Source organism: Lutra lutra, chromosome 14 (genome assembly GCF_902655055.1).
Source record: "Lutra lutra chromosome 14, mLutLut1.2, whole genome shotgun sequence".
Taxonomy (NCBI): Eukaryota; Metazoa; Chordata; class Mammalia; order Carnivora; family Mustelidae; genus Lutra; species Lutra lutra.
Window position 1 is genome coordinate 10,245,717 of NC_062291.1, and position 26,799 is coordinate 10,272,515.

Sequence of the window (26,799 nt, forward strand, 5' to 3'; positions counted from 1 at the left end):
CCAATAGTCTTTGTAGGAACTAATTTCCGTATTTTATTTTTGCTACCCTAGGGGATTCAAGGACCTGGAATTGGACACACCGTCCATTGAGAAACGATTTGCCTATAGCTTCCTTCAGCAACTCATTCGCTATGTAGATGAAGCCCATCAGTATATCCTGGAGTTTGGTAGGTACCGTCGTCCCGTTACTAACAGTCAGGTGTCTGTTACTCTTCGTGTTGACATCAGGGGCTCGGACGGCAGACTGCCAGACTGTTTTTGGTCTGTTCCCAGGCAGTATAAACGCTGTCTACCCATCCTATTACTAAACAGAGTCTAACAGTCAGTAGGCAAACACATTCTTAGGGATCAGTAAATTTAGAAACCTTAAAAAAAAAAAAACCAAAATGAACATACCATTCTTTTCTCCTCATACTGTTTATTGGCATTGTTTTTTTTTTTAATTTTTGAAAAACACTGTGGATGGACATCAGAATTGAAGATACAGCTAAATCGTTCCTTATGAAATTAATGGCCATGCTCTTGAAAAAACTGAAACTGTGGATCCCCAAACCTTCTAGGCAATGTGAAGGCCTTAAGTTAACCTTTACAGGGACACACATTTATGGTAGAGTGTCTGCGATGCAGAGCACTTTGCTATCCTGTCAAAGTAAAATGGAAGGCCTCCTCCCCATGTGGCCCCATGCTCCCAAAGTATGAAGAGAATTCCTTGTTTCATTTTTTTTATCTTTTTAAAGAGTTTATTTATTTATAGAGAGAGGGGATTGGAACATGAGTGGGAGGAGGGGCAGAGGAAGAGGAAGAAGCAGACTCCCCATCGAGCAGGGAGCCTGACACTTGATCCCAGAACCCCGGGATCATGGCCTGAGCCAGAGGCAGATGCTTAACTGACTAAGCCACCCAGGCACCTTGGGAACTCCTTGTTTTTGTCTTAGATTCAGAACGGATTTTCAATGCAGCCTCCTCTCACATCTTATTTCAGGATTGTCCTCTGCACTACTGACTTAAAATTTGAGTTGTTAATTACTGAGCTTCATGTCAGATCACTTTCTAACCCCTGGTTGGTATTAAGGTAGAAGGATTAAGGAGTAAGATGGCCCCTTTGGAAAAACCAGTGTGTTCTGGTAATTACCTTTTTATTTTATTTTTCATGTTTTTTTTTTTCTATTTTTATTTTTGTTTTTTTTTTTAATCCTCATTCTTTCTGCTTTTCAGTACTTCTCCTCAGGGCCCATAGTCCTAGATCCTTTAGCAATAAATATATCCTCCACAAACCCATCCTGACCAGGGAATCTTTTTGCTACTGTTTTCTTAGGATTTAGGTCTTTGTTTTTGGCACGTCAGATTAAAGTTCATCGAAATTCGAGCATTGGTATTTTCTTGTTCCTCGTCTCCTGATCATCCCTAATGGGATGAAAGATTTTCCAGTCGAATACTGTTCTTTTAAAGAGCCTCCTAATTTCTCAGCCTGCTCCTTATCTGTAGCCAAGTGCTGTACTTTGGATTTCTTTCTTTTTTTTTTTTTTTTAAAGATTTATTTATTTATTTATTTGACAGAGAGAAATCACAAGTAAGCAGAGAGGCAGGCAGAGAGAGAGGAGGAAGCAGGCTCCCTGCTGAGCAGAAAGCCCGATGTGGGGCTCGAACCCAGGACCTGGGATCATGACCTGAGCCGAAGGCAGCGGCTTAACCCACTGAGCCACCCAGGCGCCCCACTTTCTTTTTTTTTTTAAAGATTTTGTTTGTTTATTTGACAGACAGAGATCACAAGTAGGCAGAGAGGCAGGTAGAGAGAGAGAGAGGTGGAAGCGGGCCCCCTCCTGAGCAGAGAGCCTGATGCGGGGCTTGATCCCAGGACCCTGGGATCATGACCCAAGCCGAAGGCAGAGGCTTTAACCCACTGAGCCCCCCAGGCGCCCCTGTACTTGGGATTTCTTAACTATCTTTTTCACAAAAGCCAACTGTGCAAACTAACTTATTATATGTAATCTCTCTGTAGCTCATGCAATAATTTTTAAAAAATACAATTTATGAGTCACCCTGAAAAGTAGAAAATTTGTCTCAATTAATGAAATTTGATTTTTTAAAAAATGAGGCCATGATGAATTTTGGAAGTCTTTGTGCATATAGCTAAATACTGAAATTTCTCAAGCACATTGAAAAGTATCTGATATGAGTAGCAACTCAAATTCGGTCTTCTTTTTGTCAAGAGGGAAGAAGGAAAGCAAAATCAGGGTAGTAAGGAAAACTTTTTTTTTTTTTTTAACCCTGCATGGATAACAGAAACAAAAATGTGATGGGTAAATGTGTTTGGGCTTTATCCACATTGTATTCAAGTTTCTGAATAAGCCAGTGTTTGTGCAGAGGGAGTGGTGAGACCTTGGCTGCAAATTCACCCACTTAGTGCATCTTTCTTTCCACAGGGTAGAGGGTCTCCTAAACCTAGTGCTGGGGAAAAAGTGAGGCTAGCTCAATGTAGATCCCAAGAAATTCAGGGCTTTTTTTTTTTTTTTTTCCCACATGTTTCTTTTACAGTTGGCTATGACCAAGAACTCTGTTAGAAGAGCAGAGTTGGGATTGTTTACACTTATTTTAATTTTAATTTTTCATTGTCACTGCAAATGAAACTTCTATCATGCCTTCTTTTATCTTTAAATTTACTGCCTTTGCAACATATCTGAGGCTAATGGCCATAGTAAGAATGCACATATCCCTTTTTCTGATTTTTGTATTATATCTAGATCATATTCTCTCCATCAGGAGTTTGCATATTAGCATTTTTGTTAAAATGTATAATATAAGAAGGAAAGATGTTTCCTACTTAGTTCTTGAAATGCTAGCATCTTTAGCTATGTGCAAAACTGTCTTGACATAGTTTATATGGGAAAGCCCCTTAAATGGATCCAGCCATTTTATGTAATATTCTTGAGAGAGATTGAATTTAAAAGCATACAAAAATGAAATCTGTGAATATAAAAAAGGCATAGTTTTCTTTTACTTATTCATGGGAAGAGCATTATTCTGGTATTAGAAAATATTACCTAAATTTCCTAAGACTTTTCCCCAACTCCTGTCTCAGATTTAATGAAACATATCTCAAATTGCTTTTATTTCTATTTACCAAATAACTTTTTCTAGCAGAAGTCAGTTTGATTCTTATAAAATAAGGAAGCTCTGCTTATAAATTTTACTAAAACTTTATATTCAATTTTTGAAATCTTTTGCTCTCCGGTGTGATCTGCGTATCATCTTGGTTATTATACCTGTTGTTACCTCTTCTGTATGCAGGAACCCTCTTCTGTATACATGAAGAAAGTGCAAAAGGCCACTTCAAGCTAAATGCATGAGGTCAATCAGTTCTTAACCTCGAAATCATTTTCTAAACCCTGGGGAAAACTGGGATGTCTTTGCTTTGCTTATGGAAATTATCTAGTGACATAAGTGAACTTCCTTCTTTCTGAGCAGCATGTTAATTTTCCCATCTAATATTATGGTCGTGATCCTCCCTCCCATCCCAGGCTGGCTTCCTGTAGCTTTTTATTTTTTTTTTTTTTAAAGATTTTTTTTTTAATTTATTTGACAGACAGAAATCACAAGTAGGCAGACAAGCAGGCAGAGAGAGAGAGAAGAGGAAGCAGGCTCTCCGCTGAGCGGAGAGCCCGACTCGGGGCTCGATCCCAGGACCTTGGGATCATGACCTGAGCCGAAGGCAGAGGCTTAACCCACTGAGCCACCCAGATGCCCCTTCCTGTAGCTTTTTAATTGGTATAGTGTCGGTCACAGCAAGAAGTAACCTCCCTTTACTAGGGGCCAGGGTTAAAATGTCACCAATTTTGTTTCCTTAGTTTCTACTCTCTCTGCTCACTGCCGTGAGCTTCTTTCCTACTGAGAGAAGACGTGGGATTTTTACTTTTTTCCACTTGTCCCCTACACATGTGTCACGAAGATTGTAACGCTAAACCAGCATATGTGCTCTTTTAACCCCATGTATGGGCTAGCCTCAATGAATTTTTGATTTGGGTTTGGATATTTTTTTTAAATCCTTTTGAAAAATTATTATCCTGCTGGGTGAAGTTAGCCTTGATATTTTGGATGCCTTTCTGTGATTAGTTTACCGTGATAACACATGGAGCAGTGTGTTCTAAATGTTGCATTTTAGGTGAGTATCTTATAATGTTTGAAGTCAGACATGTTCCTAACAACTCTTACTGTCTACAGATGGTGGCAGCAGAAGCAAAGGAGAACATTTCCCTTATGAACAAGAAATCAAGTTCTTCGCTAAAGTACAGTATACAGTCCATTTTGTTTTTGCTTCAGTATGTTTGTTTACAAAATATACTCTCTAGATCTTTGCCTCTTTCCAGAGTGTACTGGTCTACAAATGTGAATTCTACAAGTAAATATTCTCTGGCACAGAAATAAGTGCTTCTGAATCATGTCGGATAAATTTGTTGCGAGGATACTTGGTCATACTTTAACTCTCTGTTCTTCCTGCCATAATTCTCAGATCACTTCCATCTCTGTGGAGTCTAATTCAAAGCTCCCCTTTTGGGGGGCTTTTATCAAATGACAGAGAAGAAAAATACCTACTTCTTAATATGCGATGGTTGTAATGATTTAAAAATGTATGAGCATTTCTTTTATAAAGAGGAAAAGCATTTGTCCATTTATAGATTATAAAATTAAAAGCTTTACATTATAAGAAGCTTTATTATATAATCTTTATTCTGGGACCTTCGTCTTCCTCATTTTGCAGATGGGGAAGCTGAAGATGAGAGAGGATAAACTGTTTCTCTGTCAACTATATCCATTTTTAGTATTCATTCCATTTAATAAGAATGTATCAATAATCTGCTCTTGGCCTGGCTCATTCATCGACCTTCTCTCAGCCAGGAAGGGAAGGAGACAGAGCGTTGCAGGTTCTCCATCTTGGGTTCATTCTCTTACACGGGTCAGACTACATCCCTGGGATTATACTCACAACGAGTGTGGCTATAGACAGTGGGATCCTGCAGAGGGTGGATGGAACTCTGGCTGCTCCAGAGCCTCAGCCCACCGTGTAGATCTGTTCTCTTTTCCTTTCTTTCAGGTTGTTCTTCCTTTAATCGATCAGTATTTCAAAAACCATCGTTTATACTTCTTGTCTGCAGCAAGCCGACCTCTTTGTTCTGGAGGACAAGCATCAAACAAGGAGAAAGAAATGGTGACTAGGTAAACAGCTCCATAAAATAAAGACTCTTGTTGAGTGAAATGTATTTGCGTTGGGGAAAGAGCCACAGGGGACCTTGAAATGAGAGCACACGGGGTGCCCTCCCCCCCACTCCCCTCACTCCCCACGGCCCCCCACTCCTGCCCCCAGCTTCCTGACCCCTGGTGCCCTTTGGAATCAAACACTCTGAGGAGGATGCTCTCTGCAAGTTAATGTGTGTGTTCTAAATGTTGAGTCTTCCTCTATTTTGCTACTAAATAGAACGCAGAATAGAAGGAATAAGGCACCCAGTACAGAATCCACGAGTACAGACAATACTGGATTAGTATTTGATATCAGTGGTGCTTTTCACGTTACCTCCTTTAAAATTTCTCCGAATCTATTATTTTTGCCCAAATTTTGAAAAATACAGGGATTTTTCTGGAGGCCAAAACCCCATTTACCGAAATTATCTTTTCCAATGTTTGTTTGAAAATAACGACCATTTGTGGAAGAAAATGACATGAAAATACATACTTGCCAAATATTTCCCCTCATACCACTCAAGCTGGCATCTTAGCAAGGCTTTCTCTTTTCTCTTTGAACCCCAAGTGCTCCTTGCAGATTGATTTGTAGTTCTGCTGTGTATTTCGAGTCTGATTTTTCAAAATTCTGCCAAAATTTAGTACTCGTGAGAGTCAATTACTCAGCAGATCTATTTCTGGATTATCAAATTGCACAGGAGTCCACACCCAGGTTTTAGATTATGTTTGAAAACAAATTTCTATGAAAGTGAGTAACCTGGACAAAGAATACAAGCTTTCCTTGGATTTGAACTTGACTTTAATGATCTGTGATGTCATGTGATGTAAGATTGCAACTAGGTTAAAATTAACCCCAAACATCTTCAAATAATGATCTTCCTCTGAAGTTGGTGAAAGTGATTATATAGTTAAGGAAACAGAGAATCCATCTTTTGGCGCACTTTGTTTCCACCCACCTTGTTACCCAGAGGAGTGAGGGGCTACTTTCCAATGTGAATCCCCTCTCCTGCCTCCCTTTGGCAGGGTCTTCTTTCCTCTTGCCCCAGTAGAGAGAGGCCCATCCCTCTGCATTTCACAGGCTCACCATCCACAGGGGACTGGGAGCATCTAGGGATCTAGAAGTACCAGGGCATCAAGTTATCTTTAAATGCCCTGCAGCCCATACTGCAAAGTCTCCTCACTACCAGCCCCCCACCACCTTTTGTAACAGCAGCTTTGTTCCCAGAGTTGTTGTTGATAAAGATGCCACTCAATTACATACACCAAGATACAGTGCAGTCAGAGAATGTAGGAAAAAATACAATTACGCAAACTCTAGTCTTCTTCTCTCCTGTATCATGTTTTATCTCCATTATGTTTTTTTCTTTAAACTGTTCCCTGACCTCAGAAGTAACTAATTTTCCTTTGCCAGCTCTCCCTCAAAATAAATCGGAAGAGCATTGCTACTCCGTGCCAGCTCAGTTAACGTGGTTTGGGACCTGAGATACCCCCTTTTCATTATTAACACCACACCAGAATGTTTTCTATAATGTCATCTTCAGTTTTTCTTCACCTCCTGAAAAAGGGTTGGCAAATTCTACTTTTCCCATTACTGTTTCCAAAAGAGAAATCTGTCTCAAATTCCAGCATACAGGACTGAGACATACACTAATAGGAGTAGCTTAATTTCATCACAGCACCTGTGCACCAAACATAGAATTTAAGCTCAGAAGTTCTGGAATGAAAAAATGAATTAAGGTAATAATAAATTATGGCACATGCAAAATGCTGCCCAGTCACTAAAACTCAGCATGCAAATATGTAATAACTTATGACAATGAGTATTTAAAAAGTAAAATATATATTTAAATAGTACAGATCCAGAGTTTTTGAAAACCTAAATTTGTATGTGTAGAAAAATACTGGGAGGGAAGAAACTTGATTTTAATAATTGTTTTCTTTGGGGCTGGTATAGCAGATTTTTTTTTCTTACTAGTTTTGTATATTTTTAAAGGTTTTAAAATGAAAAACCTTTTATAATCATAAAAATGTGTCTTAAAACAACCCAAATCACCATGAAACTAACAAAAACCAACTAAAAATTTTGTTTGACGTGTTAAAATGAAATCACTGAGAATTATAAATGTATGATTTCTTACCACTTCAGTTAAATATTACTTCAGTGAATATAATAGGTTAAAAAAAAAAAAAAAAGAGGACAAAATAGAACCAAAAATACTGGCCCTGCCATGGTGGATAAGCAGTCATGCCTTCATACACAGGTTGAACCTGAAGTGATCGTTTTAATTTTTATTTTAACAGTTGTGTGTAGTGGTATAGCTGCATGGGTCTAAGTTAACTTGCACGTTTAAGAACGGGTTGTTTCCATTGGATGTTAGATGCTTCTTGGCTCTAGACATTGTGTATTTGAGCATTTACTATATGATCAAGTCTGTGAAAAAGGGTAAGGTGTGGCCTCTGCATTTGGGGAGTGTACCTGGTAATAGCTGGGTATGTGAGTAGAGATCCAGTTCTAGAAGAGAGCCATGCAGTGCTGTGGGATTCGATTGTAGGTGAGGCCACATTGGATGGGTATGGACAGGCTAGAGATATGAAAAAGCCAGGATAATGATAATTCACAATTGGTCTTAAAGAACATGCAGGTCATAGATTCAGAAGGGGGGCTATTTTCTCCATGCAGATAACAACATGGAGAGTGTAGAATGTCGTAATTTAGGGTCAATATGAGTTACGTAGATTCCTTGCAAGATACTGTGATTGACATTGACTGCCAGGACAAGGCATCTTCTTCCTTTTTTCTTTTCAATGTTTATACTTAGTCTTTTTTACATGATTCTTTAGCCCTGGGAAGCCATTGGGATACAGGGCAGTCCAGCAGCAAAAGCAGGATGGAGAAGGGTCAGCTAGCTAGGAGGCCACTGATAGCAGTGCAGGCTGTTGAGATAGAACTGCTTCCTCAGAGAGGTGGTTCCACCACTGACTCATTCAGCACGTATTTCTGAAAGCCTGCCATGTGCAAGGTGCTGTCCTGGGTTGAGGATAAACAGGCATGTACAACAATGTGCTTCCTAACTCCAGAGCGCAGCTGAGTCCCTGCTTCCATGGAGAGCAAAAGTCCAGGAATATAGGAGATACACATGCAGAGTGGGGCTGGATGTGGGAAGCATGGATGGAGAGAAAATCACAGGACAAGGCAATGAGTCCTATGGAAGGTAGGAAGAAGGAGGTCAACATGGCGCTGGAGTTTCGATGCTGAGTGGTTGGAACAATATAGGTGGCAATAGCAAACAGAAATGACCGGAGAACTGGTTTTGAGAAGAAGATGTTAAATTTGGTTAGGGAATCATTGAGGTATGTAAGTTGTAGCAAGTCATTCAGCTGGAGGTGCCCAGCAGAAAGTTGGAAATGAGTGTATGGTGTTGGTGGAGAGACCAGAGCAAGAAATGGCATATTGGGAGTTTGTACCCATGTAATGCTCCAGGTCCTGAAAACAGAGGAAGGGGGTGTGGAAAGAGAAGCAAAAAGGTCTGAATAGCAAAACTTGGAGAATTATTCCATGTGAAGGGTTTTCAGAAGCGGGTTCTTGAAGAATACTGAGAGTGATTACTTAGAGAAGGGGGGGTAATGCATTGCTGTAAAACGGGATTCAGAGTTTCCCAGATTGAAATTGTTGATGATGCCGTGTACCACAGAGAGCTCTTCAGGACGAAGGTTGAAAAGCTGTTATGAGATTTGCTGATTGGCAGGTACTGAGACTATCTAGGGAGCTTTTCAGTAGAGCAGTGAAGTGAAAAGCAAAATGACAAAGCAAGGCATAAAAACCAAGGAGGTGTAGATACATTATAAATTCTTAAGAATGTTAGCAATGATGGCATATACGGAAAGGGGATAACAGCATTATGGAAAATATTTATGGAGGAAACATAGGCCAAAACTTATAGTAATGAAACCTTATAGTCCATATAGAAACTACACTCTGAAAGTGGATGGCACAGGAGGGAAAAAAGATATAATTTGTCTTCTGGGTGGATTTGGCTTTCTACATATATTTATTTCCCTCCAGTAGCGTGCTGGCTACTGATAAGGAACAACCAAAGTTAAGAAGCAGTTTTTACTATAAGAAGTCATTATTCTCGGACAGACTGTCAGACATTCAGTATCTCAAAAGAATGGGATACAGAGCTGTTCTGTTTTCCATCACAGCAAAATGTCCTAGGTATGGACGAATTGGGTTAAAACATAATCCTAGTGTCATAGATTCAACATTATCTCCAAATGTTTCATGCAGATCCCAGAGAGTCTCAGTACGAGGTGTAGAAGAGGTCCCTTAAAATAGGTTGGTATACATATAGGGCTCCAAAATGGGTACAGCTCTGAGAAGTCACCACTCTCTTCAGACAGAGACAGACCTTTGTTGGGTTAGCGTGCATAAGGCTCGGTGGTTGAGGGCCCCTGGAGAAAGATGTTTTTGGTTTATTGTCTTTTTTTTTCTTGTCAATATATAGCCCATAAAGCAGCTCAGGAGGCTGATATCCCATTTTAAATTCCAGTATCTACTTGAGCAGATCATTGTTTTCAAAACTTTTGGAACAGCTAGAAGATTTCTCGAGACCTCAAATTCACTTAGACATTTGTCAATGAATGTTCTCTTGGAAAAGCTAATCAATGCTCTGTATAATTAATTTTCATTCTTACCTTATTGGCATAGTTACTGAAATGAGAAATGGTAGCCAAACTTCCTGTTGAGAAAGTCAGTATCACCAATGTGATTCTCTGTCTCCTTTCTCCCGTCCTGCCACGAGCACGTGACTCCATTTTTTCCCCCCATGGCATAGCGTGTCTCCCCAATCCTGGCAAGTGTATGTCCGCACATTGCTGTTCATGGGAGAGCTTGGCAAGACGGAATGGGACAGTAAGGATAGAGCTGTTATCATTATTGGGACAGTCAGGCTGGGTGTGGGTAGCTTTGTACAAATGGATCATCAAGGCTAAAGGTCTCTACAGAGGCTGTGCTCTCTGAGCTCAGGAGTGTGTGGGGACATGGGAAACTATCATCAGTTGGAGTACGGGAGGGTAGGTGTCATGATAGAGATTTGCAAATGGCCCCTGGGAGAGGCTGGAAGGGGAACTCTTTCAGCTTGGGCTGGGAGTAGTGAAGGAGCTAGGTGTTCGCAAAGGCCTGTTGGAGTGGACTTGTCTGGTATTGGATCATGAAGGGCATGTAGCAGGGAAGTGAGTGAAGGGTATTCCCGAGAAGACTTGTAAGGAGCCTACCACACTGTGGCCTGGTGGCAAGCCTGGTCACTGGCGGGTCTTGCCCTGGTTCTGGGGTTTAATGTGAGAGTTCATGCCCGTGCTATCATGCTGAATACAAGCTACCTTTCCTTAGAATCTCTCACTACTGAACTGGGTCTAGAGGAGATAAGAAACAAGCTCAAATCAAGCCTGAGCACTGAGATCCCTTGAAGTTATCCCATCTGTAATGCTCGTCAGTTGTTCCAATCCTGTCTCCCCTTCCCTGTGTTCAAATTCACTGGATGCTTTGGTATGTGCACAAGGGGTGCGTGGTCAAGGCTGGAAAAGAAGAAAAGTTCAAATGATAAACATCCTGAAACTTACAAGTAACATTTTACGCCCAGTGCTCCGTGCTTCTGGTTTTAAGTAATGTCCATAACAACGATGACAAAAATTCTAGAATTCCAGTGGTACATTCGGGCAGATAACATTTGTTCTCCTTGCGGTGTTTGAGTAGTTATATTCTTGTGGAGTTCATATAGATGGCTTTTATATTAATTAGCTTTGCTTCCAAATTTTTTTTTTGTTTCTTTACTTATAATATGTGCTTTTTTAACCACGTTTGTTAAAGATATGCACTCAAAGATTCTTTCTTTAATACCTTTACTCCACATTCCGCTCCGAGAATTGATTCTTTCTGCGTGACATCATGTTGCTTTTTCCTGCTCATATATCAGCTGTTTATTTTTCTTTTTTTTTCTTCTTTTTTTAAAAATTTTATTTTAATTTCTCCCTGTCTTTTCTCCCTTCCCTCCCCCTTCTCCCCCTCTTTCTCTTTTGTTTTTTTCTTTTGTCTTCAGCCTATTCTGCAAACTTGGAGTTCTTGTCAGGCATAGGATTTCACTATTTGGTAAGGAGACCCTTGAAATGAATACGAGCATGGCCATCACTTGGTTTTCTTTGCCAGTTTTGCACTGTGTCGGGTGCGGCTATGTTGCATGACTGCATGTTTGCACGGCTGCATGCGTGGTCGTCATAGGTCCTAAGGTAAGATAAGGTCCTCGAGGTTCTTCGTCGGTAGCATTATCTGCGGTGAAATCGAAGATGGTAACTTCTTCATGCTGGTCCAAAGCCCCTTTGAAAATCAAAAGTTTTTATTAGGAAAAATAAAATGAATGCAAGCGGCAGCTTCTGCCCTATTTTATTTCAGAGGGGTGAAGCAGAACCAGGCCCTCGAATTTGTTTCTTGCCAATAGATGACAGAGTGAGCTGTCATAAATCAAAACATTTTGACTGCACTTATTTATTTTTGTAAAGTTCTTCAATTGTGCGTGTTGACTGCCTTCCAGACATGGGAGCTTCAGAGAAGAGACAGTGAGGCAAGGGCTCCACTTGGCAAAAGGGACTTTTCGAGTCCATTTTTGTTGGTGTCTGGGAATTCACATAACTGAAGTCTACAGGCTCAAGCGCCTGCTTTTGGAGAGTTGTGCGGGGTCGGGGTGGGGGGTCCCTCCCTTTCCACAGATCCTCCTCTCTGTGGGGCTGTAGGAGAGAAGCTGGCAGAATTTCTGTATTCATTTCCTGCATCTGCTTTGATAAACCACAAAAGCCCACTTCAGCGCTGTGCACTCTAGGTTGTGAGACAGTGTTGGGGTCATTTCGGTCATAAAATGTTGAGTGTCATAAAATGTACTCATACAGATGTTGCAGGTTCAATTCCATTTGCAGGAAAAGCTAAGGATTATGTCATTTCTTTAAAAGCCACAGGGAATGAACTGAGGAATAATATGTGTGTGTGTATATCTTTACACACACACACACACGCATTGCTTTTAAGTTCTTTCAAGCAGTCTATTTTTTGAGAAATGATGGTTTCTGGATATAATCCCTTAAAGCCCCATTTGGTTTCTAATTTTATTAGATCCAATATATGGTGCTTTAGTAATTAAATTTTTAGTAATTAAAAGTTCTGTTTCATTTAAATTGCCCAAGTTTTTGCATTAATGTTTCAATTATCCCAAATCACTGGGCAGATTATCTTTAAGATAATTTCTAGTTGACCTTTGTTTGACTTCTCTTCAACATAGAAAAATTTCTTTGAACATCGTGCAGACAGAATTGTTGTGTGCTCTTCAACTTTGTCGTAATAACAGTGGATTCATGGGTCCTCCATCTGTCTTATTCTGTGTCATTCTGACGGGGACCCCTTTCCTCAGGTGCAGTATTTGCCTTCTCACTAATGAGCATAGTAATGCTGTCTGTTGTGCTATTTCTAACTTCGTGCCTATTGCAAATTCTTGCTTTTCTATATTTCACTATAATTTTCTTTTAAAAATTTTTGAGGTACTCCATATATAGAACAAAGTACATGAATCTTCAAGTAACTTAATGATGTAGTTTGTTGAAGTTTTCCATATAGATATATATATAGATAGATAGATATCAAGACAGAATATTTCCAGCATCCCAGAAGCCTCCCTTATGCCATTTCCCAATTTATAAACTTCTGCAAGAAACTATATGTAGACCTACATTACTGTGGGTTAATTTTGCCTATTCCTTAATATCCTGTTTTTTTTTTTTAAGGGTCCTATAATTGAAGATAAAGGCGTAGTAAAACTTGTCATACCTCTCAGTATAGACTGAGACTTTAACATTCATTCCATCCCTATGTGACATTGATATCCCATTTAAGCATTGTATTTTAAATCCCTTAGCCTTTAAATACTGTTACTCTTATTTTTAACAGGAATTTACTGGAGAACTAATATGTGTCTTCACCTTAGAAGTGTATTTGTCTGTCTTCTTTATATTATTCTAGTCTCTCCTGTTTTCGTTGTTTCAAATTCGCGTTGACATTTGCCTGCAAAGTAATACAAATTTCAAGAGGTCTTCCTTAATCAAACATTTTCTAATACAGACGCATTAAATCATTGGAATCTTTAAGCTTACCCATGCTATCTTCACACTTGACAGTGATAACCTGACTTTAGACACTAATAGAATGTCCTGGAAAAATAAGGGGCTTCGAATCGGAAAACCTAGATGTAAGTGTTGTATTTTGGAACTAGACCAGCTGAATGATTAGATGAGGGACTTGGCCTCTTGAACCCTTGTTTTTTTTTTTTTTTTTTTTTTCATTTTTAATGTAGGTTAAAATGACTCCTAATCTTAAAATTCCGTTGCACATAGCTGATCTAATGTAGGGTAATGAATGCTCAAATGCTGTGGAAACTTATAACTTTACAGCTTTCAAAGGTAAGGGATCCTGGTCTTATTTGCCCAGTTTTTATTTAGATAAATCAGACTACAGATGAACCAGACTAGGGGACTTGGCTATTTAAAGTACCTGCACCATGAAGACTTTATAATTTACCCATTTCCAGTATGAAATGGAAGTGGTATGCCAAGTGTTTTTTTGGCTTTTTTTTTTTTTTTTTTTTTTTTTTGATGTATAGTTCTGCCCTTGTGGATTTCCCTAAAGAGAGAGACCTAATGATATAGGTGTGGAGGTCCTTTATAGTCCTATTAATCTCTTAATTTTTAATTTTCTCCCTTCTTTTACATGATATCATTTTTCTGTATTCTGATGGATAACACAATGATGATCAGAATGTTTCTCCTGTACTGACTTAGTTCATTTGTTTATGACTTCAGCTAAGGGTAAATTAAGACAGTTTAAAGTGGAAGCTAGCAAAGAAATACCTGGGCTTTGTGTCTCATGAACAATGAGCAAAGATGGAGATGTAGAAAGATACACAGTAAACTTCAATGTATCAGGGAGGTGGGTTTGGAAACACGAGGCAGAACATTAACATAAACGGAGAAACAAAATACTTGTGGTGAGTTCAGGGTTTGATGAGTAATGGACTACTTATTCCAAGCTGGCTACCAAGTTGTCATTATACCTCCAGACTTCATCCGTAGTTGAAACTTACCTGATTGAAGATTTCCCCAATATGGACTTCTATTTGTGTATATATTTTACCTATTTTAAAATATGTTCTATACACTGAGGCACACTGAGAATTAAAGTGATCAGTCATGGTTTTTAATGCTTCATATATTCTTTTTGAGGTGCTTAAACCATTTCGTTTTATATTTGAAAAAGGGAAGTTTTTTTAAAAAGGGGCACAAGCCCCTTTCCCCACAGAACAGTAGTTCTGGTATGTCCATTCCACTACTTTACAGAAAAAAAATAAGAAATTAGTATCTTCATTATATATATAGGCTTTCTGTTTGGATTCTGAGATGCTTGCCAGTGATTGTAAGTTGGTGCACTCTAGTGTTTCAGAAAATTGGTTAGGGCATGGATATGCCCAGGCAAGTTGAGAAGTGGGAAGGATTCCATTGGCCATTTTCAAGGACCCATTGTTGACTAATGGAATATTGCTTTTAATCCCGTCATTTTCTCCTGCTTTTGCTAAGTGGCAATTCTGATTACTAATGTCAAGGCAGTTAGAAAATACAGAAGCCTTCCTGTTCCAGCTCACTGAAGCCCTTCGTCAGGTTTAGAGGAAGCAGAATCCATACCTAAGCCTCCAGCAGCACAGCAATCATGCCACAGGTGTCCGCATATCAGGGCTTCCTAAGGGCTCTATTTTTATATGCGAAAATAAATCTAATGCCTTAATGACATTCATTTGGCACCTTCATTCAGTAAACACTCACTGTGTTCTGCTGTGTGGGAGGCACTCTTTCAGGCTGTGGGGATAGGAAAATGAAGATTCCTACATCTGTCCACTACAGCCAGGCCAATCCAGGTGTCGGTCACCCGTCCTCCTCTGAGAACAAACTGACCATTCTGTCTGCATCCCCTCTTGCTCTTCCAAACCGTGCTCCACAACAGTCTGATCTTCCCTGAACCCGGTGTCTCCTGTCTCACTCCTGCAAATTCAGTGGCTTCCCTTAGCTTGAAGATAAAAGTTCTCAATCTGGCCGCAATATTGTTTCACAAAGTATTCCCTGCGTACCATTCCATCCTCATTTCTTGGCACGTTCTTGCTTGCTCTCGATGGTTCCACCTGAGTGGGCCTCTCTCTGCTTCTTGAAAGTGGTATATTCCTTTCTGCACCGGGTCTTTGCACGTGCTGTAATTCTTGACTGGAATGGGGTCTAGCAGCCACCTCTCCCGTCCTCCACACCCACCATGGAGTAAGCCGCTCATTCTTGACCTCAACACAAATATTAATCTGTCAAGGAAAACCGTCCCCAATCTCCCTAATTTCACTCCCTCCCCTCCTATTACAACGTTCTCACAGCTCCCAGGACCTTTCCTTCATCTCGGCGATGATGTCACCAGATTGACATCTCTCTCTCTCTCTCTTTCTCTCTCGCACAAACCTCTTAGCTCACTGAGGGCCTATTCTTGTATCTGAGGTCTGACACATAGTGGGTATTTTATCAATATCTGATGACTGAATGAGTGAACCAACTAGGTCCTACCCTCAGGAAGCCTATAGTCTAATAGAGAAGAGCAGACACTAAGGACAAGGCAGCATGAACTCTTGATTTGGAACTTTCTTACATTCATGAGTAAGTGAAATTTTACTTTTTTTTTTTTTTTTTTTTTGCTTATGAGATTATTAAGAAAAAGGTAGTATCCAATTATCTCACAATTTATAAGAATTACATTTTAAAAAAATTATTCCTTAAGCTGTCTGAGAAAACCCGTAGGGCACTTACACTGAAGAAGTAACACTGAAGTAATGACTTTTCAAACATGACCGTTGAAGCTGACCAGTAGTGATCATTTGAGAAGTCTGGTACAAAGCAGTTGTCATTTGGAGGCCTATTCTACTTTCCCATTTTCTGGTGAATTTTTAACGTTATTGGCGAGATAGCAAAGTGTCCAGAGTTACTGGAGAGTTTCCAGATGTGATGGTGTTGAGACTTCTAGGAAGGCCTGGACTCACCAGCAAGCGCTCAGTAACATAGCAAGCATAGGACCCCAGAATTTCTTCAGGTTGGACCTCAGGGACCCTAGACCCATACATGGCCTATCATAAATTCCATTCCAGTATTGACAGCAGGGCTTCATTTAAATATTGTCCTATATTTAAATGAAGCAGTAGTTCTTGTTAAGATGTTGGGTTTTCTCCCAACAGGTGGGGAATGCCTGATTTGAACTGCTGCCTAAATCTTCCTGTTATGTGTGGAAGCGTTTCAAGAGTAAAGTTACTAATAGATTCAATTCTCTCAGTTGATGTCTCCCCCTGATTAAGACATTAGTGGGTTGGGTTGATGTTCATTCATCTGTCCTCTGCTCACCCCCAGAACCCACTGAGGTGTTTACAAGGACTGCTCTCTCCTGTGAAGAGACCGTAGAAAATTAGCCCATGTACGTGTTATCCCTAAGAAGGCTCAGATGGTGCTTTCTTTTGTTTCCTAGGACACAGAATGAAAAGAGATTTACTTAAAGTCCTCAGAGTCTCTGAGGACACTGCATTTCTGAGAACTGAACCCGTCATTACGCTGGGTATCTAGTAGTTCAGTTACGCACAGTCTGCTGCTTTCTGATTATTGCTGTCATCACTAGAGGACCACTGAGGTTCCCCTAGCATAACATTTCTGTGGCTTGATGACACTATACATGGCAAAGACAAGAATTTCCTGGATTTAATTTGTTTTATATGTTTTATTAAAAAAAAACCTATTTTGGGGCGCCTGGGTGGCTCAGTGGGTTAAGCCTCTGCCTTCAGCTCAGGTCATGATCTCGGGGTCCTGGGATCGAGCTCTGCATCAGGCTCTCTGCTCGGCAGGGAGCCTGCTTCCCCCTCTCTCTTACTTGTGATCTCTGTCTGTCAAATAAATAAATAAAATCTTAAAAAAAAAGCTATTTTTAATAAAACTAAAAAAAATATAACCTATTTTTTACAGAGAGATACATTCAGTCAGCAATACCAGAATTAAAACCCTATAATAAAGATCATATCAGGAAACAGTATTGGAGCAATACAGATGTTTCTTTTCCCTGGACATATCTCTATGAGAGTATGTCCTGATTTTGGAGTAAATAAATAGAATATGTAATTATGTAAATTATATTTTCCATTTAACTGAAACTTCTTGCCAAGTTAAGGTTACAGTAATTCAGTAATATCTACTAATAATTCAGCAATGCCCCTCATTTTTTTTTTAGTTTTTTTTTTAATTTTTTATTTTCTTTGACAGAGAGAGACAGTGAGAGAGGGAACACAAGCAGGGGGAGTAGGAGAGGGAGAAGCAGGCTTCCTGCCAAGTAGGGAGACCCATGTGGGGCTCAATCCCAGGACTCTGGGATCAAGACCTGAGCCGAAGGCAGATACTTAATGACTGAGCCACCCAGGCACCCCAAACTTTGCTATTTTTATTTATGAGTTATAGTATTGTGTGAGAGTTGGTACAATGATTTTTAAAAACTGGATGCTTGCCATCTGTCACTCTTAGACTCAGGTAAAAGTTACAATTTTAATGATGTACCTTTTATGTTTACACACTGATGCAAACCCTGTCTTAAAGACAAACATGCCATCCACAGGTGTTTCCTTAGGTGTTTAGGGGTGATGCAGGTATGCTTGAAGACAAGGGAAGTAGTTTTGACCTTGAAAGAGCATGAACTGAAAAGTATCAAACTTTTGGTTTTTTAGTCTAGTCTGAGCCATGAAGTAATTACATGTAGTTAAATACTTGAAAATGCAATCATCACTTTAAAATTTTACCATCCTACCACACTTTCACTTGTCTTTCCTGTTCTTACTGATAACATGATTGACATTTCTGGTGAGGTTGACCTGGAAGCCTTAAGGAAGGAAGGATGTGGACAATTCTTATTTTATTTAAAACTCCTGGGGCGGGGCGCCTGGGTGGCTCAGTGGGTTGAGCCGCTGCCTTCGGCTCAGGTCATGATCTTGGAGTCCTGGGATCGAGTCCCGCATCGGGCTCTCTGCTGAGCAGGGAGCCTGCTTCCTCCTGTCTCTCTGCCTGCCTCTCTGCCTGCTTGTGATCTCTGTCTGTCAAATAAATGAATAAAATCTTTAAAAAAAAAAAAAAAAAACTCCTGGGGCATCTGGGTGGCTCAGTGGGTTAAGCCTCTGCCTTCAGCTCAGGTCATGGTCTCAGGGTCTTGGGATCAAGCCCCGCATCAGGATCTCTGCTCAGCGGGGAGCTTGCTTCCCCCACTCTCTCTCTGCCTGCCTCTCTGCCTACTTGTGATCTCTGTCAAATACATAAATAAAATCTTAAAAAAAAAAAAAAAAACTACTACAAGATTTATCTCTTCAGGACTACCCATTAGTTGGGCTTTTTCCTCCGCTGATAGAACAGATGCTTTTGCTTGGTCTACGCCACAAAATGTTGAAGATTCTGTTAATACCTTTCCTGTGTTTGTTAGGGTCCTTTCTCCATCATTTTTCTTACTGAGGTGCTGCCATTCAGAGTTATACGGCACTTTCCATGGAGCACAGGGAAGTGTGTCAGTTCGCGGAGCTTGGGGCTTGTGAGTCTGCAATCACAGAAATTTCACATTCACCACATGACCTGTAGAACTTTTCTGGCCACTGGTATGGTTTCCTTGTCTTCAAAACCCATAAGATTCCAGTGAATGCTTACTGTGGGCCAGACGCTATCCTAGGGGCCGGCCTACAACAGGGAACAAAAGTTCCACCTCATGAGTGGGGCCCTTACGAGATTCCTCCTTCTTACGAATGGAGGTTTAAAATACCCCAACCACTCTTTTGGAAAGGGGCACGGCCAGGCTCAGGACAAAGTACAAACACTGGTCATCTATACGAGGAACCAGCAGACTGGAAGGGAAAGGGAAAAAGAACTGAGTTTTGGGTTTGTTTTTTTTTTTTAAAGATTTTATTTATTTATTTGAAAGAGAGAGATCACAAGTAGGCAGAGAGGCAGGCAGAGAGAGAGAGAGGGGAGCAGGATCCCTGCTGAGCAGAGAGCCTGACGCGGGGCTCGATCCCAGGACCCTGAGATCATGACCCGATCTGAAGGCAGAGGCTTAACCCACTGAGCCACCCAGGCACCCCAAGAACCATGAATTTTAGGACCAGATTAAGGGGCCAGCTTCTCTGACTTGGCGCTCAATAATGGTTGCACGTTGCCCTGTGTCCCGTCTTCCTCCTGGGCCCTTCTCTTTCTCCTTTTCTGTGCTATATTCTCTTTATCTTTCCTATTTGCAAACAGCGAAGGCCCTGAGACCTTTTGTTTTTTGTATTTACGCACATGGTAGCTTATTTCATTCAGGCCCACAATTTTTGAAAGTCTCCGTATGCGTATTGGTATGCTTGTGGTGCTCCAGCTCCGATCTGTTCCGTGCGTCCCAGATTTGTGTACCCACTGCCCATTCTGCCTCTCTACCTGAGATCAGCAGGCCCATCACATTCAACCTGTCCAATGCAGAGCCTGCCACCCCCCACCACTCCTCTTCTCTCTCCTTCGCTCCTTTTTGGTGCTCTTTCCACATCGGGAGATCTATCACCATTCACCCAGTTGCTCATACAGGTGGTCACCCAAACAGTCTTGTCGTTCGATATCCTTGACTCCTTCCCCTCTCATCTCACGTTCAGGCCATAAGCAAATCTTTATAATAAATTCTAAAATCCATCAGTCCTCTGATTCTAGATGACTCTAGTAGCTTCCTAACTGGCTTCACTTTTGCCCTTCCACAGTTTTGCACATGGTGAATTAATCCTTTTAAAATATAAATCAGATTCCCTTCCTGTTCAAAACCTTAAGAATTTTTCCCTATTGCACTTGGGGAAAAAAAAAAAAAAGTTCTTGCACTGGTTTCAAGACTCTAGAACCTGGCCACTCCCTTCCTCTCCACTTCATAAGGTCCCTTCTTTCCCCCCGAATCTTGATCATGCATCAGCCACCTCCACTTCCTTCCCTGGAATACCAGCTTCAGTTTCTGCCTCAGACCCTTTGCACATGCTGGCCCCTCTGTCTGGGTCCTTCTCCCAGATCTATGTACAATTCCTTCCTTCATTCAAATCTCTGCTCAGGTACCACTTTCTTAGAAAGGGCTTTGTGACCCCTCACCATATTAGTCTGTCAAGTTGCTCTAATCCCTATTCCCTGATACAGATAAATAGTAATTATATAACATATAATATAAATCATTTAATTATACAGAATTAACATAATCTACAAATATGAAATACTTTCTTTAGTGTAGCCTGATACTATGTTTCCAATTGATTTTTTTCTTAATATTTTATTATCTGTCCCCCATTAAAATGCAAGTACCATGAGAACTCTCTTTCATGTATTACTGGGACTTTGAGAATGCCTAGTATTTGACAAATATTGTTGAGTGAATGAATCATTAAATGCGTAATACTTCTATGGACCTCAGTGGAAGCTCTAGGACTGCCACTATGATCAATAGACAAGGACATACCAAATTCTGCCTTTCTGCTTATTTTGCCTTTATTATTACCAGAAATTCTGAGACTCAAGGCACAAGATGAATGGAACATTTCACTTAAGAAGACAGAGTCTAGCAATGAATACCGTTTTTTTCCTCCTCATCTGTATCAGATCACTAAACTGGCTTGTCCAGATTCCAGGGTAGTTGTTAATTTTCATGTATATTTAATTCATTTTAGGATTTTTTTTTTTGCACAAGGAGTATAACATTAAGAAATGTTGCAAAAACTTATATCCCAATGGAAGTTGTTAATCTCTGGACCCAGGAAATGACTATATATTATAAATAGGAAAGTATAAAATGAGGAAGTAACTTATCAGAATGTCTTGTGAGTGGTCCAGTTCGTAACTTTGGATTCATCATTTTGTGTATTTGCTCTCATGTATCTTTATCACAAAGTAGGATAGACATAGTAATTGTATAATTCATATCTTTGCACTTTCTGACAAAACATGCCAATGAGAATGGGTGAATTTCATCTGACTTTCAAGAAAAGTCATCCCCATTTCAAATCTCTCATAAGAAGAGGATTTAACTTTTTCAGCCACTGATGCTTTTATTTACCAGACAGTTTATTGGTTCTTTTCCACCAAAGACCAAAAACATTCAGGCACATTAATTCATCTTAATGCAGTTGGTTGGAATCAGAAAGCAGAGTCACGTGGGTAATTAAAAGGGAGTTAAACTTATTAGAATTTTAGCCCACCTCCTTTTATAAACATATGAGTTCCCTTGAAAAGTTGACTCACAACTTGACTGAGAAGACAAGCCAGTATGGGGAGGCGAATATATTTGAAGAATTCAGTAAAAACACCACAGCCTGGCACAGTGCTTTGAATGCTTCTTGAGTATGTCAGCTCTTTGATGAGACATGCTTTCTTGCTTTTCTCCTTACATTTGCATAACCACTTTTGAGCAGAAAACCTGCATGATTTCAAACTTGAGTATCAGAAATTCGTTTTAATCAAGTTATTATGGAATTGTACCATTGACTAATTTTTTGGTACACAAATCTTTCTAGAAAAGAACAGTGAGAAATCCTCAGCACAATTTAAACAACCTTTTGTTTCCTCTATAGGAAATGATGCCACATCAATTGTCAACTGTCTTCATATTTTGGGTCAGACCTTGGATGCCAGGTAAGTGGACACATTTTTGTCTACGTGGCTGTAGGAGTGCCACGCGAGAATAAGACAACTCACCTTGTCTCTTGATTTTATTCTTTGGAATTGTAATAAAGACTTAAGTGGGGGTGAAAAGAATATTTCATAAATGACAGATACAATGGCATTTTATTATTTCTAGGATCTTCTCTAAATTGTCATTCAACTTTCAAGTAATTGCAGTGGCATCTAGATATGTCATGGAGGGTTGAATTGGGAATGTATCACGTGCAAGAGAAAGGGTGAGCTCTGACTTCAGAGGTCTTCGTAGCTTCTGGGTCTGGTACTGTTGTGCTCTGCATTTGTGATAACATTTAGCTTTATAGGAACAGGGTTTTAGTCTTATGTTATAGATGAGTAAAGTGAAGCTTAAGATTGCATTGTAAGTGTGGAAGTAGACCAGTACCCAAGTGTGTGTACTTTCTACTCTGCCCTCCTGGCTGGACTGACTGGAAACCTGACAGGTTGCCTAAGAGCAAAACCAGTGTATCTCACAGGGTTGATTCAGACTTTAAGCCATACATGTATTTCATTTATTATCCAGGATAAATCTAATTAAGAATTCCTAAATGTCTCCTATAGAGGAGATGCCATGATGCTATTTACTGTCACATTTAAAATTTTATGTGAGACATTTTGTGTGATAGATGAAGAAAAGTGATGCTATTATATACCTTCATTTCTTCCTAGACATAGTGGCATTAGAGGGTGACTTCCGTACAAAGTTCCTCCTCTGGAGGCTCGTTTAGCTGACTGCTACGCTTAAGGCACAAAAACATCTATCTCATTTGATGACTTGGTTGAGCTGGGATTCAATGTTTCTCTCACACTCGTTGCCTCAGGAAACATTCTGGTTGTCTTGGATTTAGGATTAAGTCAAAGGGCTCAAAAACTGTGGTTTTTTGTCAGAGTATAAAACAAACACTCTCCATATTTGAAAATGGTGGTAGAAAAAACAGAGCATTATCACTGACTTTGGATCAGCGTCCTAATTACGTGGACTGCGAGGGCATTCAGGAAAGGTGACGGGCTTACAGAGCCATACTGCTCTGAGTTCAAGTACACTGGAAAAATTGGGAGTGAATTAAAAAGATTTAGTTGACTGACTGTAATGGGTAAATAGAGGTAGAAGCGTGTTTGATTTGTATCCCACTTGCTCCCTTCTTTCCTCTCTAGGACTGTGATGAAGACTGGCCTAGAGAGTGTTAAAAGCGCACTCCGAGCTTTTCTGGACAACGCCGCGGAGGATCTGGAGAAGACCATGGAGAACCTCAAGCAGGGCCAGTTCACCCACACCCGAAACCAACCCCGAGGTGTCACTCAGATTATCAATTACACCACAGTGGCTCTGTTGCCGATGCTGTCGTCATTATTCGAGCATATTGGCCAGCATCAGTTTGGAGAAGATCTAATATGTATGTAAATCTGTTACTTAGAGTTTCATTATCTAATAGTACAATGAGAAATCATAAAAGCTCCATCTAGTTACTGAAACCCTGCCGACTCATTAAAACGCACATTTCTTTTTTTGTTTTTTCTTCTGCACAACATTATTAGGTTGGCATTTGAGTTACAGAAACCATTTTTATAGAGTTAGGTCCCCGAGTCATGTGGATTCCCAGAAAGGAACGGTAAGGTCGTGGCTGTGGGCTCTCACTTCTGCCTTGTTGAAGCCCAGGTTCCAATTTTTACTATTTCTGTGTTCTCTCCTTCCGTAGAATTTTCCCAGTGCAGTTGAAGCATGGGACATGCAACATTAAATGTTTTCGAATTATCTCTGAGTCAGGGCTGATTGTTTCCACAAGATGTGTGACCAACGAATAGGGAGATGATGACGACAAAATCTGTGTAAATCATTGGTCTACTAGGGTGGCTCATGTGTTTTTTGTTTATAGGTTTCAGTCTATTTTCATGGGGGATTTAATCAGCTGTTTCTGCCTGGAACCATAATTCTTAAAAAATATCCACAGATTGCTCAAAACAACGTGAAAATACAAATAATATCAGACCTGTCCCAGCTTCCTGCTCTCCTGCTGATATGAACATGAAAGAAGATGTAAGCCCTTGTTAAATAGGCACGTGGGTCTTCAGGGCAGACACACCTACTCAGTCCCCCAGCCTTGTAGGTCTCCCAGGTGAAGCAGAGCTCTGGGTGAAAACCACTGCTTTACTCTGTGGGGAACACCACTGCTACTCACTAAACATTTCCTTAAACCATTACAGGAACATTGCTTACAGTGCAGAGTGGATGTGGGAACAGCTCTGGAACACAGGAATGATTTCTCCATTCCTATCATGGTAGACTCTTTAAGAAATGGTAGAAGCACTGGAATTAAAACCCCAGGGTTTTTAGGGGGTTTTGCCTCTTAAACATGTCTTCTTGCATCATAGATCATGTGTAACATTTTATTTTATTTTCTTGCATCACTTTAGGCTTGAATTACCTATGCCTTTAATGTTGGGTCAGAAATAATCACTAACTCCCTACTTTCCCCAACATTGTTTATTGTTTGCTTAGGGGTTAAAATAAAAGACATAGTCTTTGTATCCCTTCAGAAGAGGAGACAGAATCTGCCCCTCCTCCCAGACAGTCTGATGCTTAATTTTATTCTCAAAGAAATCCTCTTTTCTTCTATCTAGAGAAAAATTATTAAAAAATGTTCTTGAGGATGTTCTCAATAATTATACTATATTCTTTGGAATGCTTTCAGCTCCTTAAAGCAAAGGATTCAGTTTGGGAAATAGTTTTTATATTTCATTTTACTTATCTATTTGTTCTAATTTTGCTTTTTTTAAGTGTTGAAATATTAGCATACCCTCCGTATGGAATTTTGGCTTCAGCCTAAACTTTTTTAGGACAACATATAAATAACAAGTATTTTTTGTTTTTGTTTCTGTTTTTCCTTAGTGGAAGATGTACAGGTTTCATGTTACAGAATTCTGACTAGCTTGTATGCTCTAGGAACCAGCAAAAGTATTTATGTGGAAAGGTAAGATTTAAAAACTTTAACTTTGTATTAAAGCTGTTTCAAGATTTGTTTCAAATCTGCTTTATCAGTTTTTCCTTAGTTATAAACTAAACAACCAGATTAATATATTGAATTCCTTGGGAGTAATAGAACAATCTTTAAGCTGAATTTGAATTGATATAATAAGATTCAACCAAATTTTGTGGGGGGAAAAAAGGTAAAGCAATAATGGTAAAGCTAATGTAAAGATTAAAGAGGGTGTTTATGAGTTTTATGAAGGAGTCCGCTGGAACAGTTTCTCATTATATGTTTGAAAAGCAAAATGGGCTTGAATAGCGGCAGTCATTAGAACGAGCTTTATTTTTTCATGTTCTCACGTTCAAGAGGAAGAGATTATCAGATGATGTGGACAGGTCAAGATAAGGACTCTCCACTACATTGAAGATAAGAGGTCACCGGTGATTCCATTAAAAGATTTCTGTGAAAAAGAGAAGAGAAAAAGTTTTATTAAACTGTTAGACTAAAGAAAATGACATTCAGAGAGAAGACTGATAAATAAAATTCATAAATGAATGGATATTCTGATGGAATAATATTGAAAAGACGTAAATTCTCCCCAAGTAATCTATAGTTAACTATAATACATTTTCAAGTGGAAATTTGCTTTTTATTGAATTTGACAAAATAATTTAAAAGTTCATTTGAAAGAATAACTCATAAGACTAGCCAATAAAATTTTGAGAGAGGACAAAGCGATGGAAGGGTACTCATTTGGCCTACCAGATATGACAACTTATAAAGTATCAATAATTAAAATATGGTTGCAAGTGCATAGAGATAGGACAGTAAATCGATGTAAAAGGATAATTCAGTTCATGCTACATATTTTTTACCAGTTTTTTTTTTTTTTTTTTTAAGATTTATGTATTTGTTCTGGGGAGCGTGGGTGCATGAGTGAGCATGAGAGGTGGGGAAAGGGGCAGCGGGAGCAGAAGACTCTCAAGCAGACCCATGCTGAGTGCAGAGCTGGATGCTGGGCTTAATCTCATGACCCTGAGATCATGACCTGAGCCAAAATCAGGAGTCCCAAGTTGTGCCACCCAGGCACCCCTTACCAGCCCTTTTAATTAATCTCTATTTTCATATGATTTTTATGGCTTCAAAATATTTTATACTAAGGAATTTTTATAATTTATTGAAATGTTACTTTATTTTTGATTTGCAGGCTGTTTTTCTCATTTCCATAGATAATGCTAAATCTACGTTCATAGTTTTCTGCGTATATTTCTTTTTATTTATTTTAGCTATAATCTTGGAATTTAGAAATGTGGGTTAAAGAGTAGTAGACATAATTATGATACACATCTCACTGTCTTTTCAGAAAATTGATTCAGTTGACACTGTCAAGTTTTTTTTGTTTGTTTTTTTTTTTTAAAGATTTTATTTATTTATCTGACAGAGAGAAATCACAAGTAGGCAGAGAGGCAGGCAGAGAGAGAGGAGGAAGCAGGCTCCCCGCTGAGCAGAGAGCCCGATGCGGGGCTCGATCCCAGGACCCTGAGATCACGACCTGAGCCAAAGGCAGCGGCTTAACCCACTGAGCCACCCAGGCGCCCCAGACACTGTCAAGTTTTATAACAATCCTTATTTCCTCACATTTTCTTCATTTCTGTTACTCTTTTTACTATTTTAAAAATATAACAGTTAAGGGGCATCTGGGTGGCTCAGTGGTTGAGCCTCTGCCTTCAGCTCAGGTCATGATCTCAGGGTCCTG

The 26,799-nt window shown here is 39.7% G+C and overlaps 1 protein-coding gene across 8 annotated transcripts in view; it reads left to right on the forward strand.

Moving 5' to 3' along the window:
* Positions 1-26,799, forward strand: part of RYR2 (ryanodine receptor 2) — a 738,447-nt gene that overhangs the window by 579,251 nt on the left and 132,397 nt on the right. For all 8 annotated transcript variants that reach the window (XM_047702071.1, XM_047702073.1, XM_047702075.1 and 5 more), the window contains 7 exons: positions 52-167; positions 4,219-4,283; positions 5,090-5,211; positions 11,328-11,377; positions 21,972-22,032; positions 23,233-23,471; positions 24,965-25,046. In XM_047702071.1, the coding sequence (XP_047558027.1) occupies positions 52-167; positions 4,219-4,283; positions 5,090-5,211; positions 11,328-11,377; positions 21,972-22,032; positions 23,233-23,471; positions 24,965-25,046 (735 nt within the window). The remainder of the gene's footprint in view (positions 1-51; positions 168-4,218; positions 4,284-5,089; positions 5,212-11,327; positions 11,378-21,971; positions 22,033-23,232; positions 23,472-24,964; positions 25,047-26,799) is intronic.